Consider the following 11025-nt stretch of genomic DNA (forward strand, 5'->3'; position numbering starts at 1 on the left):
TTCTGATTCTGATTCTGATTCTCAGAATAGGTATAGACATTAGTTTGAGTCAGTCAGCATCCACCTCTGAAGTATGATAAGTAGTACTGTCCATCTGGTTTCATTTCGCTAGTGTTGTGTGTTCTTTAAGCAGAGCTGATGAAGGTACTGCAGAGTTGGATTTGCTCTTCGACCCTGGCCTCCAGCATGTTACTGGCCTCCTAACCGATGGTAAGAAAGCTAACGTTACATATCAGTTTATTGAGGATGCTTAGCAAGTGATTATTTACACTTTTCAAACAACGTACAAGTACTTCGTATCTGAACAAAACTCTGGACAATGTTTTTTCCTGACCAGCAGAAACCTTTATTGCATAGTTTCCATCCATCTGTTTGTGTTTTTGCAGATTATGGTGAGAGGCCCTTTCCTCCTCCTCTGCCGCCCGATACTAGAAATCCTTATCAACCTAACCTGGAGGATGAATACTACTAACATAAATACAAGCTGATCTGCCCTGCATGGAGGATCAGCTCCAGCAAAAAAACAACGGCATACTGAAATAAAAACAGAAAAAAACCTTTCTTCTGACATACAGTCTTCTTGTATGAACGTTTTTTGCTTATTTTATTTATTAATATTTTATTCAGTGCATGTTTAGTTATTATTTATAAAACTTATGAAGGAGAAGCTTATGGTAGCAACTCGCAGTCATACCTGCGTCAAAAAAAGGCCTAAAATGAAGCTACAGGGGGAGATGTAGGCCCTGTTTACCTGTTTAAATGTTTTTCTTTGGATTCAAAAAAAATCTTCATTCATATGAATGAATAAATATCCTTGTGCAAATGGATCTGCAAAAATTGTAGTATGCATGCCAGGCCTGTAGGTAGCAGTGTTACTTTGTTTATGACTTTACGTCTTGTGGTTGCCCTCAATCTATGTAGAGGTGATTAAGTATCTGGCGGATGTAATTAATGCATGTCTCTGCTGGTCACAGTACCGGTGCAGTGACAGTACACTTTGCTGGAGGAGTGTTAATAAACTCAGAAGAGCCTGCAGCACAAACACAACACCCTAACCTAACCACACCTATATTTGTCAAACTGTTGAATTGTTTAGTCTTAACTAATAAGCTCTTAAAAGGTTACAAATACTCACACACTTACAAACTATCTGTAGTTGGTTTATCCAAATTTGGAGCCAAATTTTGATATTGATGATGATGATGATGATGATGATGATGATGATGAGTTTCATGATTTGGAACAAGACTTAGTTATGACTTTATGTCCAAACTAGTTAAATTATGCCCCAAGTAATCATGTGCAACTAATTTTAGTAGCTGATTTAGTTACAAACTAATTAGTAGTTACTTTACACCCTAACAACAATCCACATAGCTGACACTTTCACATGGCTGGTGCAACCGTTCATATCCTTAAGCTAACTCAGAACTGTTGTTGTAGTAGTGAGCTACTTCATTTATAACATTTTACTCACCAACTTGATATGTAGGGATGCCGTAACATCACTAGAGTTGAAGTCAGGCAGCAACATGGCCAGTCACATGATCCGATGAGAATTACAGTCAGGACCTCACAAGTACACAGATATTAATGTGTTTGTGCATATGTGCAAGTGAAGCCAAATGTAATAATGACAGGACACCATGAGATCTGCATTAAAATTTTTAAATAAAGAATAGTTCACACCTAAAAAAATTCCAAAATAAAGAGAAATTTCACATACTACATGTTGAATCAATACAATTTAATATTTATAATTACAGATATTAAATTATTTATTTATATATGGCATGTCTATACACCCTTTGTATAGCTCCCATTACTTTACACTTCTCCTGTCTGCCTGATTGGCTCTTGAGAATGGAACTCATATAAAAGTCAGTGTTGATCTTGTGAGTCGAACATGATGACTTTGATCAGCAACAGCAGACAATTGATTTGTTTTGCTAGAGATACTGTGTTTTTTTTTTAATGGAACAAACTGTAGGGACTGGTGAGATGGCTGAAATGACAATTTCCACATCTTCTGTTAAATATAGATCACATAAAATAATCTGTTACAAATAAGTGTTAGTGATAAATGATGTAGGAAGCTTCACAAGGAAACTTTCTTTTTGTTTTTTTACTGCAGAACAACTGTGCTGTACCCGTGCTGGACCCAGGACGATTGAAAAAGATCTGATAACAATCCTTTCAGCCCTTGTTCAGAACACATCTTAAAGTTTTAATCCGAAAACTGACAATTTGTCAACAATTTTACACCATTAAGTTAATTTTATTAATGCAATGTGCATTATTAACACGTTGAGAGAAAACTACAGAGGGGGATACCGATGTGATATGCATGAAAATTCATTTGAGGAAGTGAAACTGTTTGGTAAAGCTAAGTTAAAAAGTTAGAATCTTTTGGGACAAATCTCAGGACTAATGACCAATCAAACCAAAAATAGTGACATGTGCCTATTTTAATTGCTCAAAGCCTAAGGTGTTTCATAGACAAAACCCCAAATCCTTCAAATATTCACTATTCAGTTTAGCGGCAAATCCTTAATTGAGGAGCTGGAGAATATTTGCCATTTTTACTTAAAAAATTATGTAAATAAATTCTGAAATATCAAAAGGCCAATTATCTTTCTCTAGCTCTACTCAAGTATGTAGTCAAGTCACAAGTATACATAAGCAAACTGCAAGTAAAAAGTCTTTCAGGTATCTAAATGCTGACCAATAAATGTCATTATGGCTTTTAACATTTTTCTTTAAAAGCTGTTTGTAGCATTTTACATAGCTCAGACCAAGTCCTTACAATTCCTTGGCTTCCTGTGGCATTGTAAAGCCTGCCTGCTGCTGTCTTTTTTTAATCATTCCAAGGGCCAGATATAGACTATAAGCAATGTCTATGTGTATACTGTCCCGTAACAGAGATGAAGGGTATTAGCACAATTTTAGTGTAGCCTGAATATTGTGTGTGACAGCACAGGTACAGCACAGCACTTTTAGTGCAGTGGAAGGAAAGCACAAGTCACATCAAACATCCCCCTACATCACTATTTGCATTCAAACCCTTAAACTCAACACACACTCAATGGCAATCCCTTTAAATGTTGTGATAATGCTCACTGAGGAAGGACACAATGATCTGATGAAAAAAGAGGCACTACTAGTGAAGATATGAAGACACCAGAGTTTTGCTTTAGCTCCCCTGTCAGCACCTGTACCTACTGTACCGAGGATCAGCCTTCTCTTCCTATCACCGCCACACTGAGAGCATTTGATGTTTCTGATGCGGAAACCATGAGGAACAAGTTTCTAAAACACCACACAAAAGGAGAAGACCTCAGCTTGTACCACCAAAGAGCCTCAGCCAAATGTTTTGCTTTTTTTCCTTGTATTAAACATCTCAAGTCACTGATTTCATACCTAGTCAGAACACACAGTATATAAGCGCAGTGTGTCTTGCATTAGACTAGGAGTTAAGGGCTAAGGCTTACTGGGCAAATGGTGGGGGCTGTTTAGCTTAGCACTACAGAAGCTGCTAAAAAGATTGAAAGGAAAAATCCACACTTGTACACCCTCACACTGTTTATTTTTTTATCAAGGACAAGTGATGCTCAGTGCATTCTAGGAGTTATTTGTGATTTAATTCTCCACTACTTTTTCAACTACTATTCTAGTCTAATGCGTGTTCTTTTGAATGTAGAAATCGGTCTTTATATTTCCTCTGTTCCCTGTCTGACTGTGGAACATCTGTGGAAAGGCTCGGCTCTGTGATTCTCAGGACTACACATGATCTGCAGCAGAATTGCTTTGCATCTGCGTCAACAATTGTTTGCTAGTGGAGAAAGCTTGCAGCTGTGTTACCCTGGGCATTGTGCACCACTTCCACATTACGCCTTGCCAGTTCGCTTAATCAAACCTTGTTTGAGAGCGGCATGTGACGTTCTTAGTCACTGGGTCTAAGGCTGCAACTAATGATTATTTTAATTATCAATTCATTGTCATTTGTTCTATATAATGTCAGCAAAAAGTTGAAAATGACAATCAAAATTCCCAAGTTGACAAGTTGATTCAACAAATGTTAACAAATATTGACATTTGAGTAGCAAAAGCCAGACATTTTCTGCTGAAATACATTTATATAATTAAGTGATTGTCACAATAGTTGCTGGCTACCTTTATGTGGATTTTCTCAGCTCTAACCCTTATTTGTGTTAACCTGAAATACACAGTGTTTGCTAGGCTCGTTTTGTTGTTTGAATTCCTTGGTGCTTTCCAGCTACTCTGTGCCTTGCAGTGTGCACAGCTCATACTTCAGCTCCTGTGTAAGAGAGCCTTGCAGACATCGATGTCTCAGATGGCTACATTTTCTGCTGCCAAACAGCTGATAAAAATAGATTTGACAAGAAGGTTTGGATGTCTAAAAGGGACCCAAAAAATGCAAAGAACATCACCTGTAGCTGGTTTTAAAAACAGTGTTTTAGGGTAGATTTTCTGTTGTCATTAAACAATGTGAATATCAGCCTCCTATCAGGTATGCTACAGGCTAAAATTCACTGTTCCTACATGGATTTGTTTCACTTAGTGTACATTTTCAGTGTGAGGATGTTATTTAGTAAATATACACGTCTCTTCTGCTCAGACGCTAAATATTAAAAGTCAGAGCAAACTCATCATGTGTTCATTTTTCCAAACCTCAGCCGCTGTTTTTCCTTTTGTCGAGTGCAAGTCCAAGCTGGTGCAGTACAGCTCCTGGGCTTTCAGTGTTGGACCTGCCGAGGCGATGCTACAGGCTAACTAGCGCTGCCAAGGCTGCGGTGATACAAAGTTTGTGCTTTCCATGGACAGCCTGTGATCACCACCTCGTCACTGACTCCATTTTGCATATTTCCTTTTCTCAAAACACTCCTCCATTGGCTCCTTTTCATCTCTTCTTGTTGCACAAAGGTTTCACCACAGTTCCAGTCCTTGATCCTTCTTTTCCTGCTCGTCTGTCAGATGTGTTAATTTTTCAATTTTTCTTTTTTTTAATTTTATTTTAGATATGTCTGTCCATGCAACATTATGTTATGATTCAGTGTACTGTACAGGGCTGTGGTTGAAGGCAGGGCAGGGTTATTCCAGGTAGATGTCCTCTGTAGGGCACGACACCTCCACAAACTCTTTATAGTACAACTGGAAGGCTTTCCTGAAAAACAGACATGTACTTCAGTCATTGCTAGACCTCACGTAAAAGTAACACACCCTGATTTTCTTATGGCGCCCAACTGAGATCCAAAGTTAGACCCCATCTCGAGGTTAGGTTCTGCCCATTAGCTTACAATTCTTAATGAATGTTCTCCTAACTGATTTCTTTCACAACTGTTTAAAATCTTAAACATGATCCTAGTGCTTTCTGTTCAAGGTCTACCGCTATACCCGACAGTAGAACTTGATCAGTTCATCATTTCAACCAAATAAAACTGCAATTATTTTATTAGCATTTAATTATAATGGTCTGTTGAGCACAGTCAGGGGCTGTGTCAGTATGCTACAAGCTAACAGAGATAATAGAGATTATGCTCTGTGTATGAAATGTACTGGAAAAACCCAACATTTTTAGAAATTGATTTTTAAACATATCTTCTCTCCACACAGCATCTCATCCAGTTTTGTGACCACAATAAAAACAGACCACAGCTGGAGTCATGATGCAGCCAGCACTGATCTGCGTTACTGTCATACTGCCGGATCAATAAATGACAACAGCGACTGCAGTGTCATCTGTTTGTGGGCAATCTTTGCAAGAGATGTCCAGCTGTCTGTAATGTAAATCGATCTATACAACTGTCTTTTGCCAGGGAGAGAGATCTGTTCCAGATTGGCTGAAGAGATTGTTTATTTTGGAGGATCTAATGAAATTGAATACATTTAGTACCTCTGCCAAGACTGCAAAATCATATGGAAAGTGTTAGAAAGACTACGGAAAATCAAGAGATACATGAATTTAAAAGCATCTGGCAAAAGTAGACATAAGTAGTTCATGAGAAAATGCCGGAATGTTGAAAAATGTCTTCTAATAAATATTCAGATACATTTATATTATAACGTTATAATGTTTACACAAAAACCTGGATTACCATCATAAACTAGTTGCTAGATTTTTAAATATCTAAAAAACTGAAAATAACTTCCTTTGCAGTAATGACTTGTACAGGGGTTCCCAAACTTTTCTTGTAAAGGACATCCAAAATTAGATCACAGACCCCCAATTTGAGAGGATTTTGTCTTAAGGAATCCCCTCTGAGTATTTTTTTATCAGGTTTGAAGATAAACAAGTCTTCATAGCTAATCAAACAAGGATAATTATAATTTACAATCAATCAAAACGGCAAGACCTATTTATTCCCTTGTTCTTACTTCCATAAAATGTGATAAAAGTTATAATATTTTATTCTGCCTTTTTTTGAGGACCCCCTGCAACCCACTCAAGGACCCCTGTTGGTCCCCTGACCTCAGTTTGAAAACCACTGACTTATTAAATGAGGAGCTTTAAGCATAGCATAGTAGCATAGAGGAAAAGGGAGTCTGTCTTGGGAGAGACAAAACCATGGAAAATAATGCGTAGAAATTACATAAAAAGTTATATTTTACAGTGATTTTAAACAAGGGACTGAGGTTTTCAAGAACAAATATCTATAATAGATCAGCTCTCTCTAATCACATTAAATCAACGCCCTAAAAAGGCAGATCGGAGCATCCCTAAACTATAGAATGCATGCATGTATCTGTATGTGTCAGCAGAGATAAAGTAAATGCATAAACTTCCTCCATGCAAAGAATAAATATCTAAAAGCTAGTGAAAAGGAAATTCCAACTCACCCTACTGATTCTGCAAGAGGTTTGGTGGAGTTTTCAGACACAAACACATGGCAGGCAAATCTCTGGTCTGCTGGGTGCTTAGTAATGAAACCGAAATACCTACAGAGAGGACAGGGAAAGCCGATAAGGCACTCTGAGGAGGGCATTCAGCATTGTCACCACCTTAATTTGTTGATTTGTTCTTTCTGTCACGTATTGACCTGGCACTGTAGTCCTTGATTGAAAGTCCTGTTTCAGGTTTTCTGCCTTTACTTACTTGCTGTTTTTGGGGTGATAGCCGCAGAAGGAGACGTTCTTTAACTGGAAGAAGTGATTGCACTCATTACTCTGTGAGGAAGACACAGAAAAGAGGCGGAATAAGTGTCTTAGATTAACATCAAGAAGGCTATTTGCTCTAAACTTACTACTCTTATCAAGGTGAACAAACTGAACAAAATTAACATGTGTTTGCCCCACTACATGTATGGAACAAATGTTAAGCTAACTTTTAAGTCATGTCAGATGATGATGTAGAGTTTTGGATTGCGGACAAGGTTTTTTGTTTGCAATGTAATTTTTTATGCAAAAAGTTATTTTATGAAAAATGTTGCTTCACTTAAACAATATACTTTGTATCATAAAAACACGTGGATTGTTAACAAGTGACTACAACTGTAAGTTTAAAAGTGCTCAAAATGGAAATACTTAAGAACTTTTCTTTTTTCCTGGGGCCCCTCTAACATCTCTGCCTGCAGTCTCTACTGGCAGCCACTTGGGGGCAACATGCCTCAACTCAATGGGATTCTGTTGTGAAGATTAGCTTTTACTTAACAAAACCTCTTGAAACTGCACTTCATTTATTTTAAATTAGACAGACAAAGGGACAGTAAGAGTCTTACTCTGTCACAGGCGTAATAATCCTCCTGAACAGCAAGCTTGATGCCTTTAACACTGATCTCCAGGATGCAGGAGGAAGGCGGGTTGTACTTGACTGTCATCCTTCTGTTGGTGGCAATCTGGAAAACAAACGTAAAAGTACTTCTAACCTGTAACCCAAGTCTACTACTATAAGATATTACAAAATGAATACTAAAGTTTTAATGATGTTGACAGTGTTCAGTGTTGTGTTGCTCCTGTCAGTTAACAACACATTCTTAAAGAGCAGTCTGCATGCATGTTTGCTGTGCATGGTAAGTGATTTTTCCACTATGGACACCAAAGTATTTATAACATACAAATGGGATACATATTATGCTGTAGTTCGTTTATTATTTCTTGCATTATGCCACATAAGACTTTTTTTTCTAGGAAAGTAGCTACTGTATTTGTGGCATTTATCTCTCTGTGATGTTGCTCTACTATACTGTACTAGTCAGTTGCTTTACACACATTACACACATTTGCACACATAGACCTCGTACCTTCTGCATAGCTGCGCATAGAACATCGTTTCCTTTGTGGTAGGGCACCTGAACTGAGCCCAGGAACTTTAGCCGGTATCTGTCCATCCATTCACTGCTCTTTACTGCACAGGAAAGAAAAACACGCAATAAAGACTAAATACCCTTGATTAATAATCAAAGGCAACAAACAACATAATGTAACATGGAAGCAGTAATTTATTTAAGCTTACAATCTAGGTGAGACTTTAGTAGCTCATTTAAAAGAGACAAAATAACTGTTACTGTTTCTACAGCAACAGAAGGACAATAATATGTCTGTTGGGGGTTGACAGCGTTATTGTTGTTGTTTCTATACACGTAAGCATATCACAATCTGTTATAAGTCTTTTGTAGTTTTACTTTTATTTATCATTTTATTTTTACCTTAGCTTAAACCTGACAGGGAAGTAGGGCAACACTCCCCGGGGTTCATGTTAACCCCACAGGGGTTAACCCACAAATACAACAAAGTCAGGAGGTACCACTACTGGGAACTGAACCTATCTGGGTCTCTGCGGTGGTGAGTTTCTGCACACCCTTAACTGTGCCTTTGTAACCGTACTATGAACATAATTCTGTACTTCAACCAATCATATTTTTGTTATTCAAATAACTTCCAAAACCCAAAGTTAGTTAATCATCAATGATCATTTGACTGTTTCCTCTGTACATCTTATCAACCTGTTCAGCTTTAGCTCTACCAGATGGAGTGGACTTATAAGCATGTCCATTCTTCCTTTTTCCTTCCCCATTTCAGCAGAGGCATTTCTAAATACACCTGCATGAACACACAGATCTAACTCCCTCTCTATATCCGTTTTGTGGCTTATTTCCTGTATCACTTCTTCTCTGTATTCTCTTTGAAAAATAATTCTATGAATATAAATAACTTCTCAAATTAGGAAATTGCTTTTGACAATGGTGGCATGATGGGACTCAAAGAAGCAACACTGCACTTGAGTTGTAAGGCTAAAAAAAGCCTTATCAAACCAAAACATAAAACAAATGCATTCCATGTTTCTTATTTTTAGCATTTAGTCTTTGCCAAGTCTTGGATCTGTTTCAGTGAGCCAGCTTACTTGTGTTCATTTTTAATTTCTTGTCAATTATAAGCCGCTGAAACTCAAACTGTTAAAAAAAGAACTGAACCAGTGAATACAGAGCCAAAGTCCTGACACAGTTTTTTTCTTAATGCTGACACATGATACTGGAGTTTTATGTCCTCCTTCTAAGATAAATGAGTATAGCCACCCACTCAATGCTAACAAAATAACTGTTTTATCTTGTTGAATTGTACTTGCCACTACAGCAGTAGCTACTAATTTATTTTAGAATATGGAGATAAAAAATAATCATTTTTCAGCTCTTTAGAAAGAGCAATGAAAGTAACCCACTGAGGAAATACTTTATATTGTTTGGCTGAGGATGAATGAGCAAATATTAGCTTAAATGAAGGGACATTAGCTCTGTATACAAATACAAATCACTAATAATCACCACTGTGGCAATTTATGATGTTCATGATTTGAAAATAAACAGCATAAATAAAAGAAAGTTTCAGCCAGTGTTTCGAGGGATACCGCAGAGAAGACATTTCAGCATCTTTACTGACACAGTCACCTCTTCTATAATTAATTGTTTTGGCAGCGTCTGTACCTTTGAAGCTCTCGGGGTCCTTGGCCACCTCTATAGCGTAGTAAGCTGGGAAGATCCCACGGGCACCAGTTCGCATGTTGTAGCCCTCGTACCAGTAATCCTCCGACTGGACCTCCACCAGCAACGGATCATCCACCTCCAGCTCCAACTCATCGTCATGTCGAGGGACAAACCTGCCGAGACAGATGTGGTTTTGGAGAGGTTCGGAACAACCTCACAGGCTTCTCATGAGCTGGATGACCACCGTGTACAGTGTCTGTACCACAAACGTGTGTCAGGTTGTCGGCCTGCCGGGACATTCAGTCCAAATTCAGGCCCTGTAAGCCTGAAAGTGGTAGCTTGCTTATTTATGGACAAAACAACTGCAGTCAGCTTTGATTCACAGAGTCAAAATGGATGTTATCCAATGGCAAACTAGTTTCACAGCAACATGAAGTACAGTAGAACCATGGCCACACAAAAGAAACTTCTTCTTGTTTGGTCACAAACAATAAATTACATTTGTGAATCCAAGCTGTCTACAGTTACTATCTCGTTCAAGCCTATAAGCTGTATGTTAATACTCAAAACATGGGTTTTCTGTGTGAGCTTTTTATTGAAAAGAAACCTTGACCAATACGCATTGTTGAGTTTGTGTAATAAGGTTAGAATGGTTTCAAAACTAGCCTTATGCTGGCTAGTCAGATGCAGTGCTAATGGCTATAGAGGCATATGAAGGTACAGAATATTACACACATATAAACTATACTAAACCCATTAAATTGTAACAAGCCCTGTACTTTCAGCTATGCATGGCTAATGTCCCGCACCATCACATGATCTGTCAGTGCACAGAGACGCTGCCATTCACATGACTGCATTGCTGATGTTTTTGTCCCCCTCCCCTTTGCATTTCTCAGCATGAGGTCATCAACAGCAGCTGTAACTCCACGCTGCCAACTGGAGTGTGACTGTTACTGGGGAAACATCAAGAAATTGAGCGTTTTCCGCTCCAACAACTACAAAAAAAGGAAAAAGAGAAATGACTGGTGGAGATGATTGTTCTAAAAGGTAACTACACCCTCAAATTCTGTGTGACGGGGGGGGGGGG

At 38.2% G+C, this 11025-nt stretch overlaps 1 protein-coding gene across 2 annotated transcripts in view; it reads right to left on the reverse strand.

The window, feature by feature from the left end:
* Positions 1-1690: 1690 nt before the first annotated feature.
* Positions 1691-11025, reverse strand: part of LOC118321231 (C-Jun-amino-terminal kinase-interacting protein 1-like) — a 50329-nt gene continuing 40994 nt past the window's right edge. For both annotated transcript variants that reach the window (XM_035652464.1, XM_035652465.1), the window contains exons 7-12: positions 9936-10108; positions 8259-8362; positions 7737-7853; positions 7115-7185; positions 6859-6957; positions 1691-5185 (exon numbers count right to left, since the gene is read on the reverse strand). In XM_035652464.1, the coding sequence (XP_035508357.1) occupies positions 5113-5185; positions 6859-6957; positions 7115-7185; positions 7737-7853; positions 8259-8362; positions 9936-10108 (637 nt within the window). In that variant the 3' untranslated portion in view covers positions 1691-5112. The remainder of the gene's footprint in view (positions 5186-6858; positions 6958-7114; positions 7186-7736; positions 7854-8258; positions 8363-9935; positions 10109-11025) is intronic.

This window comes from Morone saxatilis, unplaced genomic scaffold (assembly GCF_004916995.1).
Source record: "Morone saxatilis isolate NCDOM2014 unplaced genomic scaffold, NCSU_SB_2.0 Contig11, whole genome shotgun sequence".
Classification (NCBI taxonomy): Eukaryota; Metazoa; Chordata; class Actinopteri; family Moronidae; genus Morone; species Morone saxatilis.